We start from the raw sequence: 27,137 nt of genomic DNA, 5'->3' as shown, positions 1-27,137 counted from the left end.
CCGTCACCATGCCCAGCTAATTTTTTGTATTTGTAGTAGAGACAGGGTTTCACCATGTTAGCCAGGATGGTCTTGATCTCCTGACCTCATGATCCACCCGCCTCGGCCTCCCGCAGTGCTGGGATTACAGGCATGAGCCGCTGTGCTCGGCCGAATCTTATGCATTCTTTTGTGTCTGGCTTCTTTCACTCAACAGAATGACTTTAAGATGCAGTAGTATAGTGTGTATCAGTAAATATCGTGTGTATCAGTATACCAGTGATCCGTTTTTCTTACTACTATACTGCAGTTTGTCTCTCTTTCTATTGATAGAATTTGGGTTTTTTCATCTTCCTGTTAGTGGACATTTGAGTTATTTACAGGGTTTGGTAATTATGAATAAAGGTGCTGAGTATATTCACATACAGGTCTTCGTAGACACGTTGTCAGTTCTCTTGGGTAAATACCTAGCGGTGAAATTGTGCGTCATATGTAAGTGTACGTCTGAATGACCAAACTGTTCTCCAAGTGATTTACTTTTTATTATTTTAATTGAGGCATAGTTTGTATACATTAAAGTCCCCCTCCCACACCTATTTATTGTACATTTCTATGACTTTTTCCTTTTTTTCTTTTTGAGACGGTGTCTCGCTCTGCTGCTCAGGCTGGAGCCATATCAATGGAAGTGAATAATATGTAGCCATTTGAGTCTTGCATCTTTCACCTGGCATCATGCATTTGCTGTTCATCCATGTAGTTGCATGTATCAGCACCTCATTCCTTCTTGTTACCTAACAACAATCCATTGTTGGGACTGACATCAGTTTGTTCCTTCACTAAAGGAAGAACATTTGTGTGTTTCTAGTTTTGGCTATCATAAATAAAGCGCCTTAAGCTTCCACGCATAAATGTTTGAGACAATACCTGGGAATAAGATTGCTGAGTCCTATGATAAATGCATGTTTAATTTTGGAAAGCATTTTTGCAGTTTATGTTCCCAGTAGCTATGTGTGCGACTTTTCAGTTCCTCTGCATCCAGAGTTTGTTGTCAGTTGTTGTTTGAAGCTATCTTAAGAGGTGTATAACCCTATTTCCTTGTGGTTGGATTTTACGATGCTGGGCATCCTCCCAAACGCTTATTTGCCATCCATAAACTTTAGCGACACGTCTGTTGAAGTCTCTTGGCTATTTTCTTTCTTTCTTTTTCTTTTTCTTTTGAGATGGGATCTGTCTCTGTCGCCCAGGCTGGAATGCAGTGGCACAATCTCAGCTTACTGCAACCTCTGGATCCTAGGCTCAAACAATTCTCCCATCTCAGCCTCCCCAGTAGCTGGGACCATAGGCGGGTGCCACCATTTCAAAATTTTCAGAATTGGGCAGTTTTCTTTAGTGCATTTTAAGAGTTCTTCATATATTGGGACTTAGTTCTTACCTGCTGTTTCTCCTGGTACATGGCTTGCCCTTTCTCTTAACAGTGTCTTTTGAAGAGCAGAAACTTTTAATTTTGATGAAGTCTAGATTTATCTAGATTCTCTCTTATGGATTGAGCTTTTGACATTTTGTCTCAGAGATCTTTGCCTAAACCTGAGATCACAGAAGATTTCTTCTATTTTTTGTTTTTTTAAGATGGAGTTTCGCTCTTGTCACCCAGGCTGTAGTGCAGTGGCGTGATCTCTGCTCACTGCAACCTCTGCCTCCCGGGTTCAAGTGATTCTCCTGCCTCGGCCTCCTGAGTAGCTGGGATTACAGGAGCCTGCCACCACGCTTGGCTAATTTTTTGTATTTTTAGTAGAGACGGGGTTTCATAATGTTGGCCAGGCTGGTCTCGAACTGACTCAGGTGATCCACCTGCTTTGGCTTCCCAAAGTGAAGGGATTACAGGTGTGAGCCACTGCGCCCTGCCATTGTTGTTGTTGTTCTAGAAGCTTTATGGTTACTTTTGAAGTTGCTTTTGGAATGTCTTTGGGTTTTGTTGTTGTATTTTGAGACAGTCTTGCTCTGTTGCCTGGGTTGGAGTGCAGTGACATGATCTTGGCTCACTGTAGCCTCCGCCACCCAGCTTCAAGCAATTCTCCTGCTCAGTCTCCTGAGTAGCTGGGATTACAGGCCTGTGCTACCACCTCCAGCTGTTTTTTTTATTTGTGTTTTTAGTGGAGATGGAGTTTCACCATGTTGGCCAGGCTGGTCTTGAAATCCTGACCTCAAGTGATCCACCTACCTCGGCCTCCCAGAGTGCTTGGATTACAGGTGTGAGCCACCACGCCCATCCTGAAATGTTTTTGTTGATAGTGTGTAAGAAGTCGTTTAATTACTCTTTAATTTTCAAGAAGTAGGTGGTATTTCCCTAATTGTAGTCTGGGACAGTCTAGTGGGCTAACCCTTAGAGGCGAAGTTCTGATTGCCTTTTCCAACTTAATTGTGAGCATAGAGAATCAGTCTACATTGCAAAGGGCAAACCTTCATCTCAGGCTGCTGAAAGGGATTTTGCTCGGAGGTTGGTTGTGGTGTGGGAGAAGAATCCACATTACCACATGTTAGTTTTGCATCCATTTGGCTTAGTTAGTTTCGGATCCCCTTGGGATCCCAGAGGGAATTTGATGATGATGAAAAGAGCAGGCTATTGAAATAATTGGTTGTAGGATCATTTAAAAAGCGAGGACAAGCTGGGCGTGGTGAATCACACTTGTAATCCTAGCGTGATTACAGAAAGACTCCCAAAAGAGTTTGGGAGGCCGAGGCAGGAGGATCACTTGAGCCTAGCAGTTTGAGACCAGCCTGGGCAACATAGCGAGATCCCATCTCTTAAAAAAAAATTAGCCAGGCATGGTGGCACATTGCTATAGTCCCAGCTACTTGGGAAGCTGAGGTGGGAGGATCTCCTGAACCCAAGAGCACTGAACCCAAGAACCCACTGCACTCTATTCTGGACGACAGAGTGAGACCCCGTTTCGAAAATAAAAAAACACAAAATTCACACTTTTTTGTCAACATACATCATGACATTTGACTCTTTTTTTTTTTTTTTTTTTGAGATGAAGTCTCACTCTGTCGCCCAGGCTGGAGTGCAGTGGCGCGATCTCGGCTCATGGCAACCTCCATCTCTTGAGTTTGAGTGGTTCTATGCCTCAGCCTCCCAAGTAGCTGGGATTACAGGCACACGCCACCATGCCCGGCTAATTTTTGTATTTTTGGTAGAGACGGGGTTTCACCATCTTGTCCAGGCTGGTTTCTAACTCCTGACCTCAAGTGATCCGCCCGCCTCAGCCTCCGGAAGTGCTGGGATTACAGGCGTGAGCCACCGTGCCCAGCTGACATTTGACTCTTAAATACTTAAGCATGCATTGACTAGGAAAATTATCCTGCACAACCACTTACCGTTCGTATTTCTACAGAGAATATATTTCATAATATTGTCTAATGCAAGTCCAAATCCAGATTTTTTTCTCTTATCACAAAAAGTTCTTTATCATTGTTTTCATTTTGTTGTTGTAAAAGGGTAATAAGTTGTTTATTTTTATATTATGGATTAGAAATAATTTATTTGCATTAATAAAAGTATCATGAATATTCTTTCTCATTCCTGGATTCTTTCACTGTCTAAAAACATTTTTAATTAAAAATATTTCGAGACCAGGCTTTTGGCTCATGACTATAATCCCAGCACTTTGGGAGGCTGGGGTAGGTGGATCACTTGAGTTTAGGAGTTGGAGACCAGTCGGGCCTCATCTCTACAAAAATAAAAAAAAAAAACTGGCTGTGGTGGTGCGTACCTGCAGTGCCAGCTACTTGGGGAGGGTGAGGTGGGAGGATTGCTTGAGCCCAGGAGGTTGAGGCCATAATGAGCCATGATCATACCACTGCACTCTAGCCTGGGTGACAGAGTGAGAGCCTGTCTACAAACAAACAAAAAAACAAAACAGTCCAGGTGCTTTGGCTCACCCCTGTAATCCCAGCACTTGGGGCGGCCAAGCTGGGCGGATCACCTGAGTTCAGGAGTTTGAGACCAGCCTGGACAACATGGTGAAACCCCGTCTCTACTAAAAATACAAAAATTAGCCGGGCATGGTGGCGGGTGCCTGTAATCCCAGCTACTTGGGAGGCTGAGGCAGGGAGAATTGCTTGAACCTGGGAGGCAGAGGTTGCAGTGAGTCGAGATTGCACCACCGCACTGCAGCCTGGGCGACAGAGTGAGAGACTCTTGTCTCAAAAAACAAACAAACAAAAAAACTGTGCATCCCTTTGTTAAAAGGAAATTTTACGTAGAAAATATATAAAATGAGTAAGAGTGAAGCACTGTTTGAAAATTGCCGTGGTAATGGGAGTTGAAGTTTAAGCAGGACTGAGTGATGTGGTCAAGTAGTTAGAACATTCCTGGTATATAACCTGTGCGCAATAAATATTTGCTGATTGAATGGAGAAACAATCTCTGCAGAGTAGAAAGATCACTTCACTTTTGGTATAGAATGAACAGCCCAGAACCAGAAGGACAAGTTACGAGGGTAGGTTGGAGGTGACAGGAGGTGAAGTAGAAAGGATAACAGATCGAATGAGAGCATGAATATGAGAGTAGGAGACAGAAGTAATTGCATGTGGTTGGACAATGGCTTGTAAGAGAGGAGAAGGCTAGCAGAGTGCGTCTTCAGAGCAGAGTGCATCTTCAGGGCAGTGTCATCCCGAGGGAGTGTTGTGGGAATCTGTGGTGAGTAGTGGGTGGGATCTGCATGCTAGATGTTACGCAGTGCGTGGGACATTCTCCACAGTGAAGAATTTGCTCCCTCCTAAAGAGCTTTTATTTGTTTATTCATTTCATTTATTTATTTTTTTGAGACAGTCTGGCTCTGTCGCCCAGGCTGGGGTATAGTGGCGCGATCTCGGCTCAATGCAACGTCCACCTCCCAGGTGCAAGCGATGATTCTCCTGCCTCAGCCTCTCGAGTAGCTGGGATTACAGGCATGCGCCACCACACCTGGCTAATTTTTTGTATTTTAGTAGAGATGTGGTTTCACCATGTTGGCCAGGCTGGTCTCTTTGCCCCCCCAAAGGCTGGGATTACAGGTGTGAACCACTGTGTGCAGCCAAGAGCTTTTATATAGGTTAAAAAAAATTTTGTATTTGAATCTAAGTCCAAACCCTATGTATAAACACAAATTAATTTTTGTGGTGTTTTAACATAAATGGAAATTTTTAGTAACGCAGCTGTGGTGTGCATCTGTAAAAGATGATGCTTTGTATTGTTTGGAACATTAGTAAGAGTTTCCACCATTTTGGGAAATTCTGTGCCGTGTCATCATCTTTGTCAGTGGTCCTGTTGGATTGTTCATGCGGCACTGTGTCCGTCAGCCTCTGCACTCTCAGCTTGCATGGGGAGGAACAAGCACCTCTTTCATCTCCTGCTGAGGTCATGCGTCAGCATTTTCATTTTGACCTTTGTTTTATTATATATTTCATGGTGTGTCTGCTTCTGATTCCAGTTGAGGAATACATTGATTGTATTTATGAATGTAGGAATTTGTAGCATCTGTTAATTGCATTTTGGTATAACCAAGTGGGGGGTGTTATAAACTATAAAATATGTGTTGTAAAGAGGGAGCATTGGGCCCAAGACAGCTGGACCACCGGCCTGGTGTGACTCCCCGGGTCTGGCCCAGTGACTGCTCAGACGTCGCTTCCTCTTCATCGAGATGGGAAGATTATATGAGGATTGAGTCTGGGGTGATGAGTACGTGAGGTCGTAAGTGTGGGACATGTTGAATTTGAGGTCTGGTGAAACATTTAATTTGAGTTATGCAAGAGGCAGTTGAGTGGAGATTTGACCTTCTGAAGGGAGTTTTTGTCTGGGAGAAAATAACAGTAAACATGTATTGAGAGAAGTGGTGGTTAAGAATGCAGATTCTGGAGCAGATGGGGTTTGTATCCTGGTGCCATGCACAGTGCCTCTGTGACATTGGACAATTTACTTAACAGCTCTTCCACTCAGTTTTCTCATCTTTAGAAATGGGAATAAATGGCACTGCTTGTGGAGTTAATGTGAGAATTAAATGCCTTCAGGTTTGCAAAGTACCGAAATCGTGCCAACTTATAAATTGTGTTCAAATTAGCTGTTACTATTCACTAAACATTCAATATGTGCCAAGGATTGTTAACATAGAATTATCTCATTTGGTAGTTACATTGCAAAACAATATTTTTATGAGATAATTGAGGCTCAGGGAGATTTAATATAGACTTGGGAGTCATAAGTAGTAAAGTAATAAGGCTAACTTGGACAGGTTGAATCAGGTGATATCGGACTCCATCTGAGGTCCTCAGACCAACATGGTGAGCACCTCCTGGGAACTTGTTAGAAATGTAGAATCTCAGGTCTCACCCTGGATCTGTCTACTCAGGTTCCCAGGTCATTACTGTGCACATTAAAGTGTGAGAAGCACTGGGCTCAGAGATCTGAGCTGGTCAAGTTCAGCAGGGACAGAAAACGTGGAGGCCTCATTAATGGTATCGTAAAAGGCTCAGGAGGTGGGATGCCAGATGCCCATCCCGGCTTTAGCTCAAAGTTTTAGCTTTTGAAGCCTCACAGTCTTTTTATTTCTCTGGACCTCGGTTTTCTCATCTTTTGGTGAGGCAAGTTCTCTTTTAGCTCTAACATTTTATGGTTCTCCGTCCAAAGTCTTCTCCTGGGAAGATGCTTCTTCTGACAGGTGCTTAGGGTTTGGATTAGTGGAGGAGTTGAAGTAATGGTGATTTTTTTTTTTTTTTTTTTTTGAGACAGAATCTCCCTCTGTCGCCCAGGCTGGAGGGCAGTGGTGCGATCTTGGTTCACTGCAACCTCCGCCTCCCGGGTTCACATTATTCTCCTGCCTCAGCCTCCCTAGTAGCTGGGATTACAGGCATGTGCCACCACACCCGGCTAATTTTTGTATTTTTAGTAGAGTCGGGGTTTCGCTATGTTGGTCAGGATGGTCTTGATCTCTTGATCTCATGATCTGCCTGCCTCGGCCTCCCAAAGTACTGGGATTGCAGGCATGAGCCACCGCGCCCAACCTGTAATGGTGATTTTTATATGGGAGGGTGAGCATAAGTACACTCAGATGTGATTACACCATGAGTGTAAAATTGTGGATTTTACTACAGTAAAAATTTTAGTGTAATTTCATCATTTCTCAACTTTCAGTATTTGAATTTAAGGGAAAATTTGTCCAGAAATCTTGAAATTCAAGAAATACATTATTGGCCGGGCGCGGTGGCTCACGCCTGTAATCCCACTACTTTGGGAGGCCGAGGCGGGCGGATCACGTGGTCAGGAGATAGAGACCATCCTGGCTAACATGGTGAAACCCCGTCTCTACTAAAAAAAATACCAAAAATTAGCCGGGCGTGGTGGCAGATGCCTGTAGTCCCAGCTACTGGGGAGGCTGAGGCAGGAGAATGGCGGGAACCCGGGAGGCAGAGCTTGCAGTGAGCCGAGATCGCGCCACTGCACTCCAGCCTGGGTGACAGAGCAAGACTCCGTCTCAAAAAAAAAAAAAAGAAAAAGAAATACATTCTTTTGGCATCTCTTTGAATTTTGGACCTCACATTTAATGCTGACATGCTAATGCTCACATGGTATATAATATATTAAGTTCTAAAGCGCCATTACTTTTTAAAAAATCTGAAGTGCAGATTTGGCTTCCCCATTAGTCTTAGTTTCCTCATTTTCCTTCCTTTTGCCTGCAGGGACAGTGTCCAAAATGCACACCGTTTAGTGTGACTTAGGTATTGGGTAATATGTTTTATATCTAAGTGTTTTATTTACATTATCTTTCCTGTAGTTTCAAAGTAATCTTTAGGATTACCCTCAGCTGTCACGCCAAAGTCAGATTAAGTGACTGAGGAAGAGGAGTTTGTATTTTAAAAACAAAGCTATCTGGGAAGGGCAGAACTTAGTGGCAGCCAGTCACTGAGGTGTGTGGAGTAGACAAGGAGGTCTGGAATGGATAGCAAGGTACAAAGTCACTCAGTGAAGATGCTTGCAGGGTGTTGAATAAGGGTTAGAGAAGCTGGGCACACCTCTCAACTCTCTTTATCCTTAGTAGGCTCTTGAGAAATGTCCTTTTTCTTGCGAGTCATTTCATTTCTGAAGTCTTTGTTTTATGGCGGAGCTGCATTCTGACTCCCGGGCTTAAGAGCGAGGGGAAAGACAGAAAGTCTGAGAAGGGCAGAGAAGAGGGAGGTCAGAGGGTTTGTTCTGTAAATACCTTGCTGCTTATCCAGGTAACTGGGATCTCACTTGCCTGTGTATAGTTTGTTGGCAGGATCCCAGGAGAGTCTTTTTTGTTTGTTTTGAGACAGGGTCTGCCTCTGTTGCAGGCTGGAGTGCAGTGGCATAATCTCTGCTCACTGCAGCCTTAACCTCGTGGGCTCAAGCAATCCTTTGGCCTCAGCCTCCTTAGTAGCTGGGACTGCAGGCGCATGCCACCGTGGCTGGTTAATTTTTTGACTTTTTTTTTTTTTTTTTTTTTTTTGGTAGAGATGGGATCTCACTATGTTGCTCAGACTGGTCTTGAACTCCTGGGCTCAGGGGATTCTCCCGCCTTGGCCTTCCAAAGTGCTGGGATTACAGGTGTGAGCCACCATGCCAGGTCCCCAGGGGAGTCTTATTCTTGCAGGATTTTCTGAAGACTTCTAATACAAGTGTGACTATGATTCAGAATCTTCATCTCCCCTAAAGAAAGAGTGTTCCAGAGCTAAGGAGGGACGGATGACAGAAATTGGTAGCTGAAGAGATTTGTCTATGGATTCGTCTGTTTCTTCATAATGCTTGATATCAGAAGACCAGAAGAATATTTTTGCAACTTATTTTTAAAAACAGCTTTACTGAGGTATAACTGACATAATCTACCGCAAATATTTATGTGTACAATTTGGCAAGTTTTGACATATATACACACACTAGTGAAACCATCACCGCAGTCAAGATGAACGTGTCCGCCTACGCCACGCGAGGGTGTGATATCCTTGTGTCCCTTTGTAATCTCTTTACCTCCTGTCTCGCCCCAGCCTGTGTTTCTCCCAGGGTGACCCCCCAATCTGCTTTCTTTCACTGTATGTTAGTTTACATTTCCTAGACTTTTACATGAGATATGCACTCTTTTGTTGTTGTTCCTGTTCCTTCTATTCAGTGTAAATAGAAATTCATTCATTCTGTAGCATGTGCCAATAGTTGATTTCCTTTTTATTGTTGAGTACTATGCCAGTTTATGGATAGATAGTATATAGTTTGTTTATTGAGTTCACCCATTGGCAAAAATTTGTGTACCGTTCTTTGGACATATGCTTTCGTTTCACTTGGGTAAGTACCTGTAAGTAGAATGACTGGGTCATATGGTAGGTGAAGATATAACCCTCCACTTTTTTTTTTTTAACAGATGGGGTCTCACTGTGTTGCCCAGTCTGGCCTTGAGCTCCTGGGTGCAAGCACTCCTCCCCCTTCAGCCTCCTGAGTAGCTGGGACTATGGGTGCTGAACACCATACCCAGCTCAGCATTTTAACTTTTTTTTTGTGAGACAGAGTCTCACTGTTTTGCCCAGGCTGGAGTGCAGTAGCACAGTCTCAGCTCACTGCAACCTCCGCCTCCCGGATTCAAGTGATTCTCCTGCCTCAGCCTCCCGAGTAGCTGGGATTACAGGTGCCCGCCACCATGCCCGGCTAATTTCTTGTATTTTTAGTAGAGATGGGATTTCTCCATGTTGCCCAGGCTGGTTTTGAACTCCTGAGCTCAGGCAATCCGCCTGCCTCTGCCTCCCAAAGTGCTGGGATTACGGGCGTGAGCCACTGCACCTGGCCAACATTTTAGCTTTTTAAAAAAATAAATTTATTTTAGAATCATTTTAGATTTAAAGAATAGTTACAATGACAGCACAGAGAAAGACTTCATGTATATCAGGGCTTGGCAAACTTTTTCCCATGAAGAGCCAGATAATAAATATTTTAGACCAAATGGTCTTTCCTAGGACTACTGTGCTCATGTAGGGCAGAGGCTGCCATAAGACAGTGAGGAAATGAATGGATGCGTTCCAGTCAAACTTTATTTATGAAAACAGGTGGTAGGCTGGATTTGGCCCTTGGATTGTAGTTTGCTGATCCCTTCTATAAACCCTCCACCCAGCTTCCTCTAATGTTTAATTTTTTATAATCATGGTAAATTTGTCAAAACGAAGACATTCACATTCGTGCAGTACTGTGAACTAAACTTCAGACTATTTAGATTGCGACAGTTTCCCCATCTTTTCATTTCAGGATTTGTTCTTGCATTCCACCTAACATCGCATGTCTCCTTAAGTCTGTTGTCATCCGTTTGGACTCATTGATACTTATCTTTTGGATTTGAATCTAATACTGTTTATTTAGCTGCTCAAATTGTGTCAGCTTTGGCCATTGGGAATTCTTTCCGGCTGGCTCCGGTCTCCTTTAGACATGTCCTCATTTTTTTTCTGTTTTGGGTACTGCCATTGTTTGGCTATACCTGTTTTTTATCCATACACTAGATGATGGATTGTTTTTGCTTTTGGATTGTTTTTGTTTGGGGCTATTATAGATAATAGCTGCATGTATTTGCTTGTAGGTGTTTGTGTGCTTTCTTTTTTTTCTTGGACAAATACTTAGGAGTAGGACTGGAGTTATGTTTTAACTTCTAAAGAAACTGGCAAAGTTGTTTTCCAAAGAAAACACACCAATTTCTGTTTTCAACAGTAGTGAATAAGGGGCTCTGATTTTTTCACGTCATCAATACTTGTTATTGCCTGTCCTTTTGATGATCACTATTCACTAGTGGGGGCGAAGGGCTATTTTAATGTGGTTTTGATCTGCATCTCCCTTATCACGAATTTTCACCTTTTCTGTGTTTGTTAGCTATTTATATCTTTGGTGATCTTTTAGTTAAGGTCTTTTGCACATTTTAAAATTGGACACTTTGTCTATTGAGCTGTTTATGTATTCTGGTTTTGCTTTTTCCTAATCTAAGGTCACAAAGGTTTTGTTTCTTACATTTTCTTTTAGAAGTTTTATTGTTTTAGATTTACCATTCAAGTCTGTGTTTCATTTTGAGTTGATGTTTGCATATGATGTAAAGTACCGATCAAAGTTCGTGGGGTTTTTTGGGGGGTGGGTAAGGGGCATGTGTTTAGGAGCATTTGTAGAAAAGACCATCCTGGCCGGGCACAGTGTCTCACACCTGTAATCCTAGCACTTTGGGAGGCGGAGTCGGGAGGATCACAAGGTCAGGAGTTTGAGACTAGCTTGGCCAATATGATGAAACCCCATCTCTGCTAAAAATACAAAAATTAGCCAGGCGTGGTATCGTGCATCTGTAGTCCCAGCTACTTGGGAGGCCGAGGCAGAAGAATCGCTTGAACCGAGAAGGTGGAGGTTGCAGGGAGCCAAGATCGTGCCAGTGCACTCCAGCCTGGGTGACAGAGCGAGACTCCGCCCCCGCCAAAAAAAAAAAAAAAAGACTGTCCTTTATTAGTTGCCCACGTCAGTTTTCCATATACATATGGGTTCATTTCTGGACTCTGTTCTATGTCATTGTTCACTCTGTTCAGTTTTTGAGACAATATCACAGTAGCTTAATTAGTGTAGCTTTTAATAAGTTGTGAAATCAAATAATGTTAGTCCCCTCACTTTGTTCATTTTCAAAGTTGCTTTGGCTATTTTATATTTTTTTATATTTCCATATGAATTTTAGAATTAGTTTATCAGTTTCTACAAAAAAAGCCTGCTAGCATTTAGATTGCAGTTGTATTGAATATCTAGGTCCATTTGTAGAAAATGGGCCTCTTAACACTATTGAGTCTTCTGACCGTGATGATGGTACCTGTCTCCCTCTCTAGGTTTTCTTTGATTTCTGACAGAAAAATTTTATATTCAAATTCTCAACTCTTTAGGTATCTCCCATCTTTTGTCAGATTTATCCCAGAATACGTCATTCTTTTTGATGCTGTTACACATTTTTTTCATCATTGAGATTTTACTGGTTGAGGATCAGTAGAGACATTTCAGTTTGTACACAGTTCTTAACCTATGTAACGAAATTCGAAAAAGCCATGTATTGTAAACCTTTTTTAAAGTTACTCCAGTGACTTTCCAGCTTAAGATTTGGAAGCAAATGTTCCTTCAGAGGCTATCAAGTGCCAGTATCTTCACATGTTGGTCAGCTGTTACACACGGCCCACGAGTTCACAGCTGAATAGCATGTACACTGCATACTCAAATCTGTCATCTTTCACAGCACAGTAACAAAGTTATCAGGAAAACAGGACTGCCACAACCAAAGATGTTACAGAGTGCACACAATTCCGACAGGGAGCAACGTGATCAAGGAGTGGTTTTCTGTAGGAAACAATTCTACTAAAAAACAACATGGGAATAGAAGTAATTTAAAATATTCAAGACATTAAATGCAGGACTGACTCCATATTGCCATTTAATATACTTTGTATTATAGGATATAAAAACTAACCCCCCATCTGTGGAATGTTAAGCTGGCACCCGAGACAGTCAGAGCCTCCCATAATTCAATATCCCATACTAGTTTCTGGTTGTACCAAAAAATAAACAACCAGCAAATGATTTCACCTCTTAAAAAAAAAAAGCATTTACACTTAAAAAATGGGATGAGGTGGGATTCCCTCCTTCTTAAAAATGTTTCTAGTGCTACTGAAAAACTTGCATTTACAAAATAGTTGATAAAAATATTCCTCTGGATTGTACAAGAAGGGAGACAGGGACCACTGGTAAGACATGGTATATGGCGTTAATCAGACTTGGCTTCTTTCTCTCCTGCTTCATTAGAGGCTGGATTCTCCTCAGTTTTCATTTCCCCGTTTTCTGCAGGTAAATCTTCTTTAGTTTGTTGGTTAGCCACTTCGGCCTGTTTTCCCTTTGCTCCCCTTTTCCCTTTTGTTTGCACTTTTTTCTCTGAAGATTTATCTTTCGCTGCTGCCTTTTTCGGCTTCGCTTCCACTTTTGCAGGAGGTTTAGCTGACAACTGCGCCGATCTCCTCTTGGGCTCTTCCTTGGCGGCCCCTTCGGCAGAGCTGACCTTCCTCTTGGGCATCCCGGCGGTGGGGAAGGTGCGTGCCAGGTGCCTGCGGGCCGCGGCGCGCCGAGAGCCTTCGCAAAACTGGGCTGCCTGGCCGCTGCCACTCCTCCCGCCGCCCGAGCTCGCTGTTACACATTTTTAAAAGTTTTCGGCCGGGCACGGTGACTCACACCTGTAATCCCAGCACTTTGGGATGCTGAGGCAGGTGGATCATCTGAGGTCAGGAGTTCAAGACCAGCCTGGCCAAAATAGTGAAACCCCATCTCTACTAAAAAAAATACAAAAAATTAGCTGGGCGTGGTGGCGGGCGCCTGTAATCCCAGCTACTGGGGAGGCTGAGGCAGGAGAACCTTTTGAACCTGGGAGGTGGAGATTGCTGTGAGCCGAGATTGTGCCATGGCACTCCAGCCTGGGCAAAACAGCGAGACTGTCTCAAAAAAGAAAAAAAGTTTTCGATTATTTGCTAGTATATAGAAATAGCATTGAGTTTTGTATATTACTCTTGTATCTGTAACCTTCTTAAACTCACCTCTTTTAGCAGCCTGTTTGTAGATTCCATTGGATTTTCTGCATAGATGATCATGTTGTTTGTAAATAAAGATAATTGTGCATTTTTTTGCAATGTGGAGGCCACTTACTTCTTTTTCTTACCTTATTGCAGTGTCTAGAGCCAACCATAAAATGTAGAGGCCAGAGTAGACATCCTGGTCTTGTTCCTCATCTTAGAGAAAAAGCATTCGGATCTTTCCCTTTTCCCTTTCGATTTTTTTCCTGCAACCATGGGTTATTTAGAAATATGAATATATTAGAAGTGTATTAGTTATTAGAAGTGTGAAGAATATTAGTTTTCAGATATTTGGAAATTTTCCAGAGAGCTTTCTATTAATGATATCTAATTTAACCCACTTTAGTCAGACAACATATTTTGTATGACTTGCATCCTTTTAAATGTATTGAGACTTGTTTTATGGGCCAGAATATGGTGTCTCTTGGTAAACGTTTCATGTTCACTTGAAAAGAATGTGTAGGGCTGGGCATGGTGGCTCATGCCTGTAATCCCAGCACTTTGGGAAGCTGAGGCAGGAGGACCACCTGAAGTCAGGAGTTCGAGACCAGCCTGGCCAACATGACGAAACCCTGTCTACTAAAAAAATGCAAAAATTTGCCAGGCGTGGTGGTGCACGCCTGTAATCCCAGCTACTGGGGAGGCTGATTCATGAGAATCACTTGAACCTAGGAGGTGGAGGTTGCAGTGAGTCGAGATGATACCACTGCCCTCCAGCCTGGGTGACAAAACAGGACTCTGTTGCTCCCCCCAGCCCTCCCTCCAAAAAAAAAGAAAAGGAAAGAATGTGTATTCTGCTATTCTTGGCTAGAGTATCTTATAAATGTCAGTTCACAAACTTCTTTATCTTTTAATACAATGGGGTGAAATATGAAATGATTCATTTCCCTTCCCCAAATTCTTAGCGTGAGTCTGGAAATCCTGCCAGCTCTTTCTTCTAGCTGAAGAGCTGTCTCCTGATTGGAATGACAGCTTTGAACTGGAAGACATTATTTCATTAGTGCACTAATCAACCACAGAGATTACCTGATTGGCTGCTTAATAATTAAATGAAGTTGCTTGTAATTCTTTGAGCATACACAGAACTAATTAAATTAACCCTTTACTGCCTGACATGCCTGGGGTATTCTGGTGTGAAAATAGAGGAACCTAAAATCCTTCTTGAACACTGGTGAGGTAAACAAGCAGATGTGTCAGTCAGTTTCAAAGGGAAGCACCTTGTATAAGAAACATTTAAGTACAAATCAAACAAAAAATGCAGATTCAGAAACTACAGTCCTTTGACAACTGGAATATTAGTTTATTAGCCATGTTCTTAAAGCTTAACGGAAAGCTTTTATACCAATACTTTCTTTGGATAGAAATTTAAGAATAACTCTCTTCATAGCCACTTACTGTCTTTGAGGAGTTTGTTGTTGTTGTTGTTTTAAGGATCTTTTGGTGTAAAATCATTTCCCTAGTTATTTCAATATAAGCTCGCATCAGCCTAGTGAGATATAGAGCAAGGCAGGTGAAAGAGAGTACTGGGCTACAATCGAAAGAGGCCGGGTGTGGTGGCTCACGCCTGTAATCCCAGCACTTTGGGAGGCCGAGGTGCACGGATCACCTGAGGTCAGGAGTTTGAGACCACCCTGGTCAACATGGTGAAACCCTATCTCTACTAAAAACACAAAATTCGCCAGGCACGGTGGCAGGTGCGTGTAATCCCAGCTACTGGGAAGGCTGAGGCATGAGAATTGCTTGAAGCTGGGAGGCGGAGGTTGCAGTGAGCTGAGATCACACCACTGCACACCAGCCTAGGCAATAGAGTGAAGTTCTCTCCCGCGCCCCCCCCAAAAAAAAAAAAAAAAAAGAGGCGTGAATAGAGGGCCTTATTGTAGCCTCAGGTTTTGGGTGGATGATTGAGGAAATTAAGATAGGAGAAGTTAGGCACTTTGTCTGACAGTGGTTCTCGACGGGGTGATTTGCCCCTTAGAGGACTTTGGCAGTGTCTGGAGACAGTTTTGGTTGCCACAACTCAGGGGAAGGAGGGGTGTGGGTAGAGGTCAGGAATATTGTCACATAGCCTACAGTGCATAAGACAGCTCTTCAGAACAGCAACAAAAATCATCTAGTCCAAAATGTCAGTACGGCTGAGATTGAGAAACCCTGGTCTGAAGCCAGCTTTTCTTGAGTTTTGATTAGAACGTGGGTGTCCAAAACTGTACCTTTGGTGACTGATCATCTTGTCATCAGTTGTGGGTGATCCCCTCTAAGTTATTATTTTTATTTTTTCAAGTTCATTTGTTAAATTGGGGCAAAATTTACATAACGTAAAATTAATTGTTAACCATTTTAAAGTGTATGATTCAGTCACATTGAGTGAATTCAATATGTCGTGCAGCTGTCGTTTCTATCCAGTTCCAAGACGTTTTTATCACCTCAGAAAGAGAGACCCTGTACCCGCCCTCGGCCCCCTCATCCCCCAGCCCCCGGCATCCACTCGTCTGCTTTCTGTCTCTGGATTCTAAATTATTTTTATGTTTGCTTCTTTGTGGTGCTCTGGAAAGAACACTGGTCAGGAAGTCAGCAGAGTGGACTTCACATCCCTGTGTCTCCATTCTTCCTCTTACTAGCGGTGTGATTGGGCAAGTCATTCATCTGTTGTATGCCTCAGTTTCCTTTTCATTTATGTGGCAGCTGTCATGGTAGCCAGAATGCCATTTTTTTCTAAGTAAGATCTTTAAAGTCTGAAATTCTAGCCCACATGTTGTTTGCTCAGCATTTTTGTTGGACATCTGTAACAATATTTTTAAGCCTACACTGATTGCTTTCTCACCCAAGATGTTTCTGAAGCACCATTCCAGGTCCTGCATTAGTGTCTTTGGATTGGTTGTTGCTGGGAATGAGAAGTTAATGTTACTATCAGTTCAGATAAAAGGTTAGCGAAGGTAAAGATGCCACCAACATGTTAGTTCCTCCCATAGCTAAACATAAATATATTTTGGGTTACCTGATTTAGCACCTACCTTGTATTACCTTGTATTCATAAAACAAAAGCAAGCATAGTATCTTGCTCTCTTCCCATTGTTGCGTAAAACCCTCCAGTGGCTTTCTCTTGCATTTAGAATAGTCTAAATCCCTTACCATTGCTTAGCGGGCCCACAGAAACTTTCTGCATCTTCTGCCTTCCTTGCCTCATACCATTCTCTCCTAGCTTTTTAGCTCATCAGCTTTCTTTTCTTCTCATAAAGACTCTGAACTTCTTAGGGGCTTTGCACCTGCTCATGGTTTCCAGCTCTCAGCTCAGATGTCATCTCAGTGAATGAAACATGCCCTGATCAGCCTATCCATAGCTTGTTCTATTTTATTAATTCCAAATAGGTGTTTTTGTTTGTTGGTTGGTTGGTTTGTTTTTTTTTTTTTTCTTTTTTTTCTTTTTTTTTTTTGAGGCGGAGTCTCGCTCTGTCGCCGGGACTGGAGTGCAGTGGCCAGATCTCAGCTCACTGCAAGCTCCGCCTCCCGGGTTTATGCCATTCTCCTGCCTCAGCCTCCCGAGTAGCTGGGACTACAGGCGCCCGCCACCTCGCCCGGCTAGTTTTTGTACTTTTAGTAGAGACGGGGTTTCACCGTGTTAGCCAGGATGGTCTCGATCTCCTGACCTTGTGATCCGCCCGTCTCGGCCTCCCAAAGTGCTGGGATTACAGGCTTGAGCCACCGCGCCCGGCCGGTTTGTTTGTTTTTTTGAGACGGAGTCTCACTGTCGCCCAGCTGGAGTGTAGTGGCATGATCTCAGCTCACTGTAACCCCCACCTCCCAGGTTCAAGCGATTCTCGTGCGTCAGCCTCCTGAGTAGCTGGGACTACAGGCACCCGCCACCACACCCAGCTAATTTTTGTATTTTTAGTAGAGACGGAGTTTCACCATGTTGATCAGGATGGTCTCGATCTTTTGACCTCGTGATCTACCCGCCTCCCACAACACCCAGCTAATTTTTGTATTTTTAGTAAAGATGGGGTTTCACCACGTTGGCCAGGATGGTCTCAATCTCTTGACCTCGTGATCCACCTGCCTCGGCCTCCCAAAGTGCTGGGATTACAGGTGTGAGCCACCGCACCTGGACTAATTTTAAGTAAGTTTTATAAAGAGAGTAACACAATGAATTCCTGTCACCCAGTGTCAGTGATTATTAACATTCTGTGTTCATGATCACCCAGTGAAAAGTGTGCCCTCGCTTCTCTTCCCAACCCAGTCAATCTCTGTCATATTTAACTCTTTTCTGCTTCCTTCTTCTGGGGTTACCTTTTTGGTTTACTTTAGTCTGTTTTCTCCCTAAGAATGTGAGTTGTATCAGAGCAGGGATCTTCTCTATCCTATGCATTCTTGTATTACATTACCTAGAATTGTCCTATACATAGTAGATGTATTCAATAAATATTTTCTGAGTGAATGAATGAATGAATAAATGAAATAAAATTTCCAAAAGTAGGGACTGTCTTTTATCCATATTTGTATTCTGAACTGTGTCTAATAAAGAGCTTCACACATACTCGATCAAGTGTTTCCTGTCTGCTATTTTTTTATTTTTATTTTTATTTTTTTGAGACAGAGTCTCGCTCTGTTGCCCAGGCTGGAGTGCAGTGGCAGGGTCTTGGCTCATTGCAGCCTCCACCTCCCAGGTTCAAGCGATTCTCACGCCTCAGCCTCCCGAGTAGCTGGAATTACAGGCACATGCCACCATGCCTGGCTAATTTTTGTATTTTTAGTCTAGACGGGGTTTCACCGTGTTGGCCAGGCTGGTCTTGAACTCCTGACCTCAAGTGGTCTGCCCGCCTCGGCCTCCCAAAGTGCTGGGATTACAGGCATGAACCACTGTGCCCAGCCCTGTTCACTTTTTTTTTTGTTGTCACTGCCCCTCTCTACTAGTAGATTTGTTTACATAGCGTAAGCCTTGTCAGGATTTTTCTAATGGGAGGAGAATGGTATACTTTTCTTTCATTTACTTTCTGACCCCCCATTTGTATAACAAAAACAAGCCTTTTTTTTTTTTTTTTTTTTTTTTTTGAAGCAGATTCTTCCTCTGTCGCCCAGGCTGGAATGCAGTGGCACAGTCTCGGCTCACTGCGGCCTCCACCTCCCGAATTCAAACGATTCTCCTGCCTCAGCCTCCTGAGTAGCTGGGCCTACAGATGCGTGCCACCACACCCAAATAAGTTTTGTATTTTTAGCAGAGATGAGGTTTCACTATGTTGGTCAGGATGGTCTCGAACTCCCGGCCTTGTGATCTGCCCGCCTCTTCTTCCCAAAGTGCTGGGATTACAGGCATGAGCCACTGAGCCTGGCCAAAACAAGCTTTAATTGACTAGAAATTTTCTTCCTTGCCAGATTCACTTGGTGGTTGTCTCTGCATAGGTAATTTATAACACGTTCTAGAAGCCCACATTTGTCTTTCTTTTCTCTGATTCATTGTTTCTAGAGCTATGGAAGGTAAAAGCTGGAAAGGATGTTAGAGATAATTTAAGTTTAACTCATAGTTTTACAGTTGAGGATGTTGCCTAAGATCATATAATAGGTAGTGAGTTGAATTGGGATTAGAACCAGTAGAGCCAAGCCTAGCAGTTAATAGGAAGCCCAAGACTTAATCATTTTCTCATTGTTTCACATTTACGAGTTCTGTTTTATCAGTTGGATTCTTAAGTTCTTTGTCATGCTGACCATGTATTATATTATGCTCTTTTAGTACTTTGCATGGCCTTTAACATTAGGCACAGAGTAATGTTTTTGGATTGAGAGTCATGTGAAGGCATTGCTTTAGTTGAAAATAATTTAATTTAATATTATATTTCTACCTGCCTTATGGGAAGAGCATATCAGGGCAATCAGGGCAAATCTTGATTACTTGTGCAATGGGTATGTACAAAGAATTGGGAATGGGACAGATGAGATGGAGAAAATTAACAGAAGGCTGCAGATGGTGGCTTAGCACTTTGGAACGAGTCCATCCGTTCCTGCTGTCCAATCCAGTGTGAAAGATCCATCTGGGCCTCCCTTGAGTGCAAGAATGTGATGTAATGGACCTGGGATGTGCAAGCTGGGTTTCACTGAAAGTAATTATCAGGCTGGGTCGGATAGACTTGGAAATGTTAAACATAAGATACACGATGGGAAGAACTCAAGACTTGGGTTAGGCAGGTCCTTAATATAGGACCTATCTTACCATTTATTTAGTAAAATCCAGACCCTTGGCACCTTGGTCCTTGTTTTTGTTTTTTATTAAAATATTTTACATAAATGTCAAAATTTAAAACAGTACCTTTCTCTTTCAAAAAAAATTATTGTAAACATTTTAGGAAATTGAGATAAGCAAAAAGAAGAAAATAATTATAATTACTTTGAGCCTATATAGGTCTACCTATGTATATATACAGATACATGTAAAATGTATCAATACACAATATACATTTTTATGGCTTTTTAAAGGTAATATGTAATAAATGTTTTTCATGTTAATATGTAGATCTAATATCACTGTAATTCAGATATGGCCATGCTGTCATTTATTGCCTGTTGTCGGACGTCAGGGTTTTTTCCAATCTTAAATGGACTAACAGTGCTAAGATGACATCTCTGTGTAAGCGTATACATGACTCTTTCCTTAGGATGTAACTTTATAGTGAAATGTGTAATCTCAAAGTCACGTACTAGTAAATTTCTAGAATATTCTAATGGCCAGTATTCTGGCCATTAGTAGTGTTGTGGCTAATATTCTCAAAACTTGCCTTGTTTCTTCTGCATGTTAAATAAACAGTGATCCATAGCTGTGGCTACAGTTTTGTGTATTATAACTAGAAAAGACTGGGGAAGGGTCATTTCTATTTGTTGAGTCTGGTTCCCCAAAATACAGTAATAGAAATTGTCACCATTGATTCTTGATGTGATTCAGTCCAGTTGGTAAAGTCATCCTGCTGCTTACAGTTGCGTGTCATTTTCAGTTTCTAGCTCTTCTTTCCTTGTTCATTCCCTGCCCCACCCCCACACTCTTAACTACTTTGTGTGCCCGAAGCAGGCCTGGGTTTGGCTTGGCTCCCATTCTTAGGGCTGAAGAGGCCTTTGGCTCCCAGCTCCTAATTCTGTAGCATTTGCTGATTTTCACATTGTGGGGAGAGATGAGGGCTGTTTCTGCCCTCCTACCTTCACCAGAGGTTAAGTGATGGCAGGGTGTTGCTGTGGGGTCAGAGACCAGGTAGAGAACCCCCTTTCCAGAGACTCTGCTGAAGGAAAATTAGGACTTCGGAGGCTGAGGAAACTGTCCCTCAGCCTGCCTGGAAAGCTCTTTGAAGCCATTCTTGAGTCTCCATCCGCCTTGTATTGTGTCTTTGTGTGGAGACAGGTGGCGGGCAGCCTTCTGGGTGAGGGGGATGGAACCATGACCACCTCCTTGGGAGGCATCGTGCAGAGCCTTTCCTTTCCTTTCTCGTGGCAGTGTGGGTGTGACCAGTCTATGTATCTGTGCCTCCACATTCTGTTCTTTGAGGATGCTGCTGCTGCTTTTTTTGCAGTTAGGCTGCAGTCGGACTTCTGATTAGACATAGTTAAATTTTCCTCAGGAGATGCCTGACATCCTCTTTAAAACTGGTCTGAGGTTGAGAGTGCCTGGCCCTCTCCTGCACCCTCTCTTGGGGCGCACACGCCTTTCTTTGGCCTTGTTGGGAATACTCCTTTTGCAGAGCCTTTGGTCTCCCTGGAGTCAGTGAGGAGGCTGGTGGTGGATGAGGGTTATCTGATGGGGTATGAACCTGCCATAAGGGGAGTAGTATCAGAAAAGTATTCTTGTGGGAAAAACACAGAGGAGAGCGAAGAAAGCGGAGTGATGGTTCTAAACTTGGAGAGTGTGGAGGAAAACAGGGTACTGACAGCATCAGAGGGCACCACATACTCCTTTGCAGGATTTCTTTGTTTCCAAGCAAATACCCTATAAGATCTGGAGTCCGTTTCGGTTGCTTTTAATTGTTTTGAGGCACGTTCTTAGTGTATTGCTGTGTCTTGGCCGTGATGACCTCACTTCCTTAAGCTCACTATTTCTGCGGCTGCCTGGCTTGCGGACTCCATTAACATTGTTCAGACCTGGGGATCTTAGCATCAGGGATAAGAGGTAGAGAGTCCTTCACTGCAGGACTCTACCTGTCGTCTTTCATTTGGTATTCAGTATGACATTTTGGGCCTGCTCGCCAAACTGTTCTGTAAGCTAGATATGTGGTCTAAAGATAGTCCAGATTTCATGTGCGTGTGGAAGGAGGATTATTATTGTTACTTTTTGAGAGGGAGGAGTCTCGCTTTGTTGCCCAGGCTGCAGTGCAGTGGTGCATTCTCTGCTCACTGCGAGCTCCGCCTCCCAGGTTCACACCATTCTCCTGCCTCAGCCTCCCAAGTAGCTGGGACTACAGGCACCTGCCACCACACCTGGCTAATTTTTTGTATTTTTAGCAGAGACGGGGTTTCACTGTGTTAGCCAGGATGGTCTCGATCTCCTGACCTGGTGATCCGCCTGCCTTGGCCTCCCAAAGTGCTGGGATTACAGGTGTGAGCCACCACACCTGGCAGAAGGAGGATTATTAATCACTCTAGATCCCTAGGAGACAGAGATTCTCAGTGTTGACAGTTTTAAAGTGTATTGCAGGTACTTTATTACTGATTGTGAATTCCCTAAGTTGGCAAATTATATACCTAAAAAGTTAGAGTAGATGCAAAGTTACTTTTGTAATATTCTCACATTTTCACATGCTCTCTAGGACGGGAGAAAAATGGTTGGGGTGAGGCGTTGGGGGCAGTGGGAGTGGATTATAGCTAGTACCCCCCAAAGCCTGTGTATGATTTATCTTGAGCCTTTCTTAGTGATGTACCTGTTGGGGGCATGCTTACATGTTTAAGGCATCTATTTGTCTCCAGTGATTAATTTCTGAGGTGTGGTTTATAAAGTGAGAATCAATTTTAGACAGTGTAAAATATATGATATGCATTTTTACTAAATTGTCTCTTACTTGGGGCATAGGAATATGTGTAAGATGAATGGTTAATTCACTTAGAAGGCGTTCGTGTTGGTGCCTTCAGTGCCTAGCGGCAGGTACTATAAAGTTATTACATGAATGAATATGAACCTTACCTGTTAACAGACATATGTTTTATAGTCTCAGTTATTGACTTTATTTTTTCAACTGAAATGAGGTTTCTCTTCTTCTTCTTTGTTCTTCTTCCTTCTTTCTTCTTCTTGAGACAGGGTCTCTGTCACCCAGGCTGGAATGCAGTGGCACAATCTCAGTTCACTGCAACCTCCACCTCCCGGGCTCAAGCCATCCTTCCATCTTAGCCTCCCAAGTAGCTGGGGTCACAGACGGGGGTGCGCCACCTTGCCTGGCTAAATTTTGTATTTTTTTGTAGAGATGAAGTTTCGCCATGTTGCCCAAACTGGTCTCAAATTCCTGGGCTCAAGCAATCTTCCTGCCTTGGAAGTGCTGGGATTGCAGGCATGAGCCACGATGTCTGGCCTACTGTTTTTTAATAGTTCATTTAAACTACTGTGCCTTTTACAGTTGGTATTTACACCATGCGTAGGAGAAAATGGGGAGATGTCTTAAAGTAGTGTAGGGAAGCCTCCAACAGTCAGGAAAACCCAAATCTGGGCCTGGGTGGACCAGCACCTATTCTTACTTTTGCCTTAGGCTATCGTCATGAAATGGAAGGTTTGTGTTTGTAAGTGGGTCAGAAATTGGAACTTCAAAATGTTGGTTTCAGCAATTTCGGTTTATCTGTTCTTTACTTTCATCTACAAATAATTTGAAACTTTTATCTCTCTGTTGTTTGTTCATCAGTCCATCAATCGGTCCATCCATTGGTCCATTGTGTGGCATCTGCTGGAACACACCTTCCTCTTAGATTTAATTTTTTGTTCATTGAGGGCTCATCACCAAATCCAGAGATCCAGGTTTCCCAGTACAGTCATGATTTCTGGGAAGAAACTGTTTTCAGGATTGTCATTCATGTTTCCAGGCCCTTCCTATTTTTGTGTTAGAATAAAATGGTGACAACATGAAGTCAGCAGTCAGTGTGAAGGGAGTTGGGTGCCTTACTTAGTGAGGTAACTTAAAGGGAACCTTTGAATATGACTCTCTAGTGACAGATTGCTTATAAAATATGTTAACATATATAGAGTTAAAAGGTAAGCTAGAGACATGAAGAAAGGAGCAGTGATTTATATTTATCACTTCCTTAAAATGATTACTAATATGGAATTTAGAATTTCTTTTTGCTTTGTGAGTCAAGAAGATGAAATATATATCTACTTTGAGTTTTTGTTTGTTTTTTTTGCTGTACCTTTATTGTTGCTGACCTTTTTTTTGTATTTGTTTCCTTTGCCCTCAGATACTGACAAATTGCATCCTCCTCGTTAATGCTCTGAATGATAAAATGGGTAAAACTAAATAGGATATGTTGGTTAGGATTTTGGTCCCACAATCTAGGCTATGGGAGTTCAAATCTTGATCATACTGTTATTATTATATTGTTATTTTGAGACAGTCTTGCTCTGGTGGCCCAGACTGGAGTACAGTGGAGTACAGTGGCACCGTCTTGGTGGGTTCAAGCAATTCTTGTGCCTCAGCCTCCCTAGTAGCTGGGATTAACAGGCACCTGCCATCATGCCCAGCTAATTTTTGTATTTTTAGTAGAGACACGGTTTCATGATGTTAGCCGAGCTGGTCTGGAACCCCTGGCTTCAAGTGATCTGCCTGCCTCCCTCCCCCAAACTGCTGGGATTACAGGCGTGAGCCACCACACCTGGCATTGATCATACTGTTATAGATGGATCATGATTCTTCCCACTTGGAACCTTAGATTGTGTCACTAGCTTTACTTTTTTTCTTTTTTGTCTTTTTTTTTTTTTTTTTTTTTTTTGAGACGGAGTCTAGCTCTGTCGCCCAGGCTAGAGTGCAGTGGCACAATCTCGGCTCACTGCAACCTCCGCCTCCTGGGTTCAAGTGATTCTCCTGCCTCAACCTCCCGAGTAGCTGGGATTACAGGCGCCCATCACCACACCCAGCTAATTTTTGTAATTTTAGTAGAGACAGGGTTTCACTGTGTTGTCCAGGCTGGTCTCGAACTCCTTACCTCATGATCCACCCAGCTCGGCCTCCCAAAGTGCTGGGATTACAAGTGTGAGCCACCACACCCAGCCTACTTGTTTTCTTTTTAAATAAATAAAGCACCATTGGATACCAGATGTACGCATTTATGATTATATCCATATAGTAACTCCTTAAAAGTGTCACGGTATGAATCTTTTTAAAGTCTCTTGATACGTATATCACAGTGACATTGTTGTCAGATTCGAGGTTTTTTTTTTTTTTTTAACGACACTTTAAAAAAGTCTTTTAAGAATTTAACTTTATCGGCTGGGCGCAGTGGCTCAAGCCTGTGATCCCAGCACTTTGGGAGGCCGAGACGGGTGGATCACGGGGTCAGGAGATCGAGACCATCCTGGTCTACACGGTGAAACCCCGTCTCTACTAAAAAATACAAAAACTAGCCGGGCGAGATGGCGGGCGCCTGTAGTCCCAGCTACTCGGCAGGCTGAGGCAGGAGAATGGCGTAAACTCGGGAGGCGGAGCTTTCAGTGAGCTGAGATCGCGCCACTGCACTCCAGCCTGGGCGACAGAGCAAGACTCCGTCTCAAAAAAAAAAAAGAATTTAACTTTATCACATACAGTGGTAGATGTACCTTGCTAGTTCTTGAAGAAACTTATTTTTTGATTGGCTTTACTCCATGCTTTTCCCAGGTTTTTGTTGTAGGCATCTGAATAGAAATGGCATTAGATAAATTTAAATGTAGGCCTACCACAACCATTGACTGGCACTATCTTTATAACAACTTAAAAAGCTGTACTTAGTGAAAGTAATATTAATCATTGTCTGGTTTTGACAAGACTTGTAAAAAGAGAGGAAAAAATAATTAGGTTAAAAGTGTTATTGCTACAATTTCTGCTTAGGATGAAAAGTAAAATTGTGGCTCTCTGGAATTTACTTGGAAGCAGATCTTCTGGATAGCTGAGATTTCCATATAGTGGAGTTTACTACTGTTTACTGCTTGTGGCCTGAAAAAAAAATTTTTTTTAATTGATACGAGATCTTGCTATGTTGCCCCAGGCCGCCCTCCAACTCCTGGCCTCAGGCTATTCACACGAGTAGCTGGGACTATAGGCAGCATTCCACAACACCCAGCCTGGCCTCTTATTTTATTTTTGTATTTTTTTGAGACAGACCCTTGTTTTTCACCCAGGCTGGAGTACAGTAGCGTGATCTTGGCTCACAGCAACCTCTGCCTCCTGGGTTCAAGGGATTCTCATGCCTCAGCCTCCCTAGTAGCTGAGACTATAGACACGTGCCACCATGCCCAGCTAATTTTTTGTATTTTTAGTAGAGACAGGATTTCACCTGACTCTGGTTGGTCAGGCTGGTCCTGAACTCCTGACTTCAAGTCATCGACCTGACTCGGCCTACAAAAGTGCTGATATTACAGGTGGGAGTCACTGTGCCCGGCCCTCAATTTTAAATTTTCTGCTTTTGAGAAGCATCTTGATAGAACATACTATACTTCTTATCCTTAAAAAACACACACACACAAAAACCAATAATCTTTGAGGTATAATTTGTATACAATTAATTACACAGATTTTAAGTATACAGTTGAGTTTTGACAACTGTATACAAGTGTATAACCACCACCCCCCAAAAAATATGAATCATTTTCATTCCCCAAGAAAGTTCTCTCATGGCCTGTGCAGTCAAATCTGGCCCACCACACATACTCTGCCCCAGGCAGTGGCTGATCTGATTACTCTCACTACAGATAAATTTGTCTGTCCTGGAAAATAAGTGGATTCATACCATATGCAGTCTGTCTTGTCCTTCCCAGGCTAATGTATGGGATACACTTTTACCTAGTCCCAGTAATTGTGCATCCTCAAGCCTGTGTGTTCCTGCCCTGCGCTGTAGCCTAGTGGTTCATTTTCGTACTCTTGAGCTGTGTATGTCTTTGCCTGGAACTGTAGTTGCCCCACAGTTAAATACTGGGAGAGGGAGGTTTCTATTGCGCCTCATGTCAGAAACCAACTCCCTTTTACTTGCATCCTTCCACATACACTTTCCTAATAGTTTTCTGTTTCTGTTATAATTAGCTGTGAGCTGTGCAACCATGTAACTAAGTATTGTTTAGTCTTTCTGGTATCCAGATGAGCTATATAAAAATGAGGTTAGGTCAGTCTCGCTGTGTGCCAGGCACTCGTGAGGGGCAGCTCCTCTAGTGTCCGGCTTCAAACATGGCAGAGGCGATGGATCTGGGCAGAGATCCCAGTGGACCCATCCATTCCTGGACTCTGTTGGAGAGAGGGAGGAGGGCAGTTCCGTGTCCTTCCACGTGGGGCCCAGCCCGGCCCAGCTCATCCTGCGGGGTGGCCGCATGGTCGGTCCAGGAGCCTGGGAGGTGC

The 27,137-nt window shown here is 43.0% G+C and overlaps 2 protein-coding genes across 4 annotated transcripts in view; one reads left to right on the top strand and one right to left on the bottom strand.

Moving 5' to 3' along the window:
* The window catches only part of LOC117096078 (cat eye syndrome critical region protein 2), a 201,512-nt gene that overhangs the window by 29,247 nt on the left and 145,128 nt on the right, over window positions 1–27,137 (top strand). The gene's annotated exons all lie outside the window — the stretch shown is intronic.
* Window positions 12,220–13,175, bottom strand: LOC117096080 (non-histone chromosomal protein HMG-14-like). Its single transcript, XM_033233031.1, has one exon. It carries the CDS (start codon window positions 13,071–13,073, stop codon window positions 12,771–12,773), a length of 303 nt encoding a protein of 100 aa, XP_033088922.1. The 5' UTR covers window positions 13,074–13,175; the 3' UTR covers window positions 12,220–12,770.

Source organism: Trachypithecus francoisi, unplaced genomic scaffold, assembly GCF_009764315.1.
Source record: "Trachypithecus francoisi isolate TF-2019V2 unplaced genomic scaffold, Tfra_2.0 Lachesis_group14, whole genome shotgun sequence".
Classification (NCBI taxonomy): Eukaryota; Metazoa; Chordata; class Mammalia; order Primates; family Cercopithecidae; genus Trachypithecus; species Trachypithecus francoisi.
The sequence above is the reverse complement of the archived record's forward strand: the minus strand, read 5'-3'. Positions and strand labels throughout refer to the sequence as shown.

Bases quoted from the DNA above. Each gene is read 5' to 3' on its own strand.
- LOC117096080 (XM_033233031.1), bottom strand. From the start codon at position 13,073: ATGCCCAAGAGGAAGGTCAGCTCTGCCGAAGGGGCCGCCAAGGAAGAG.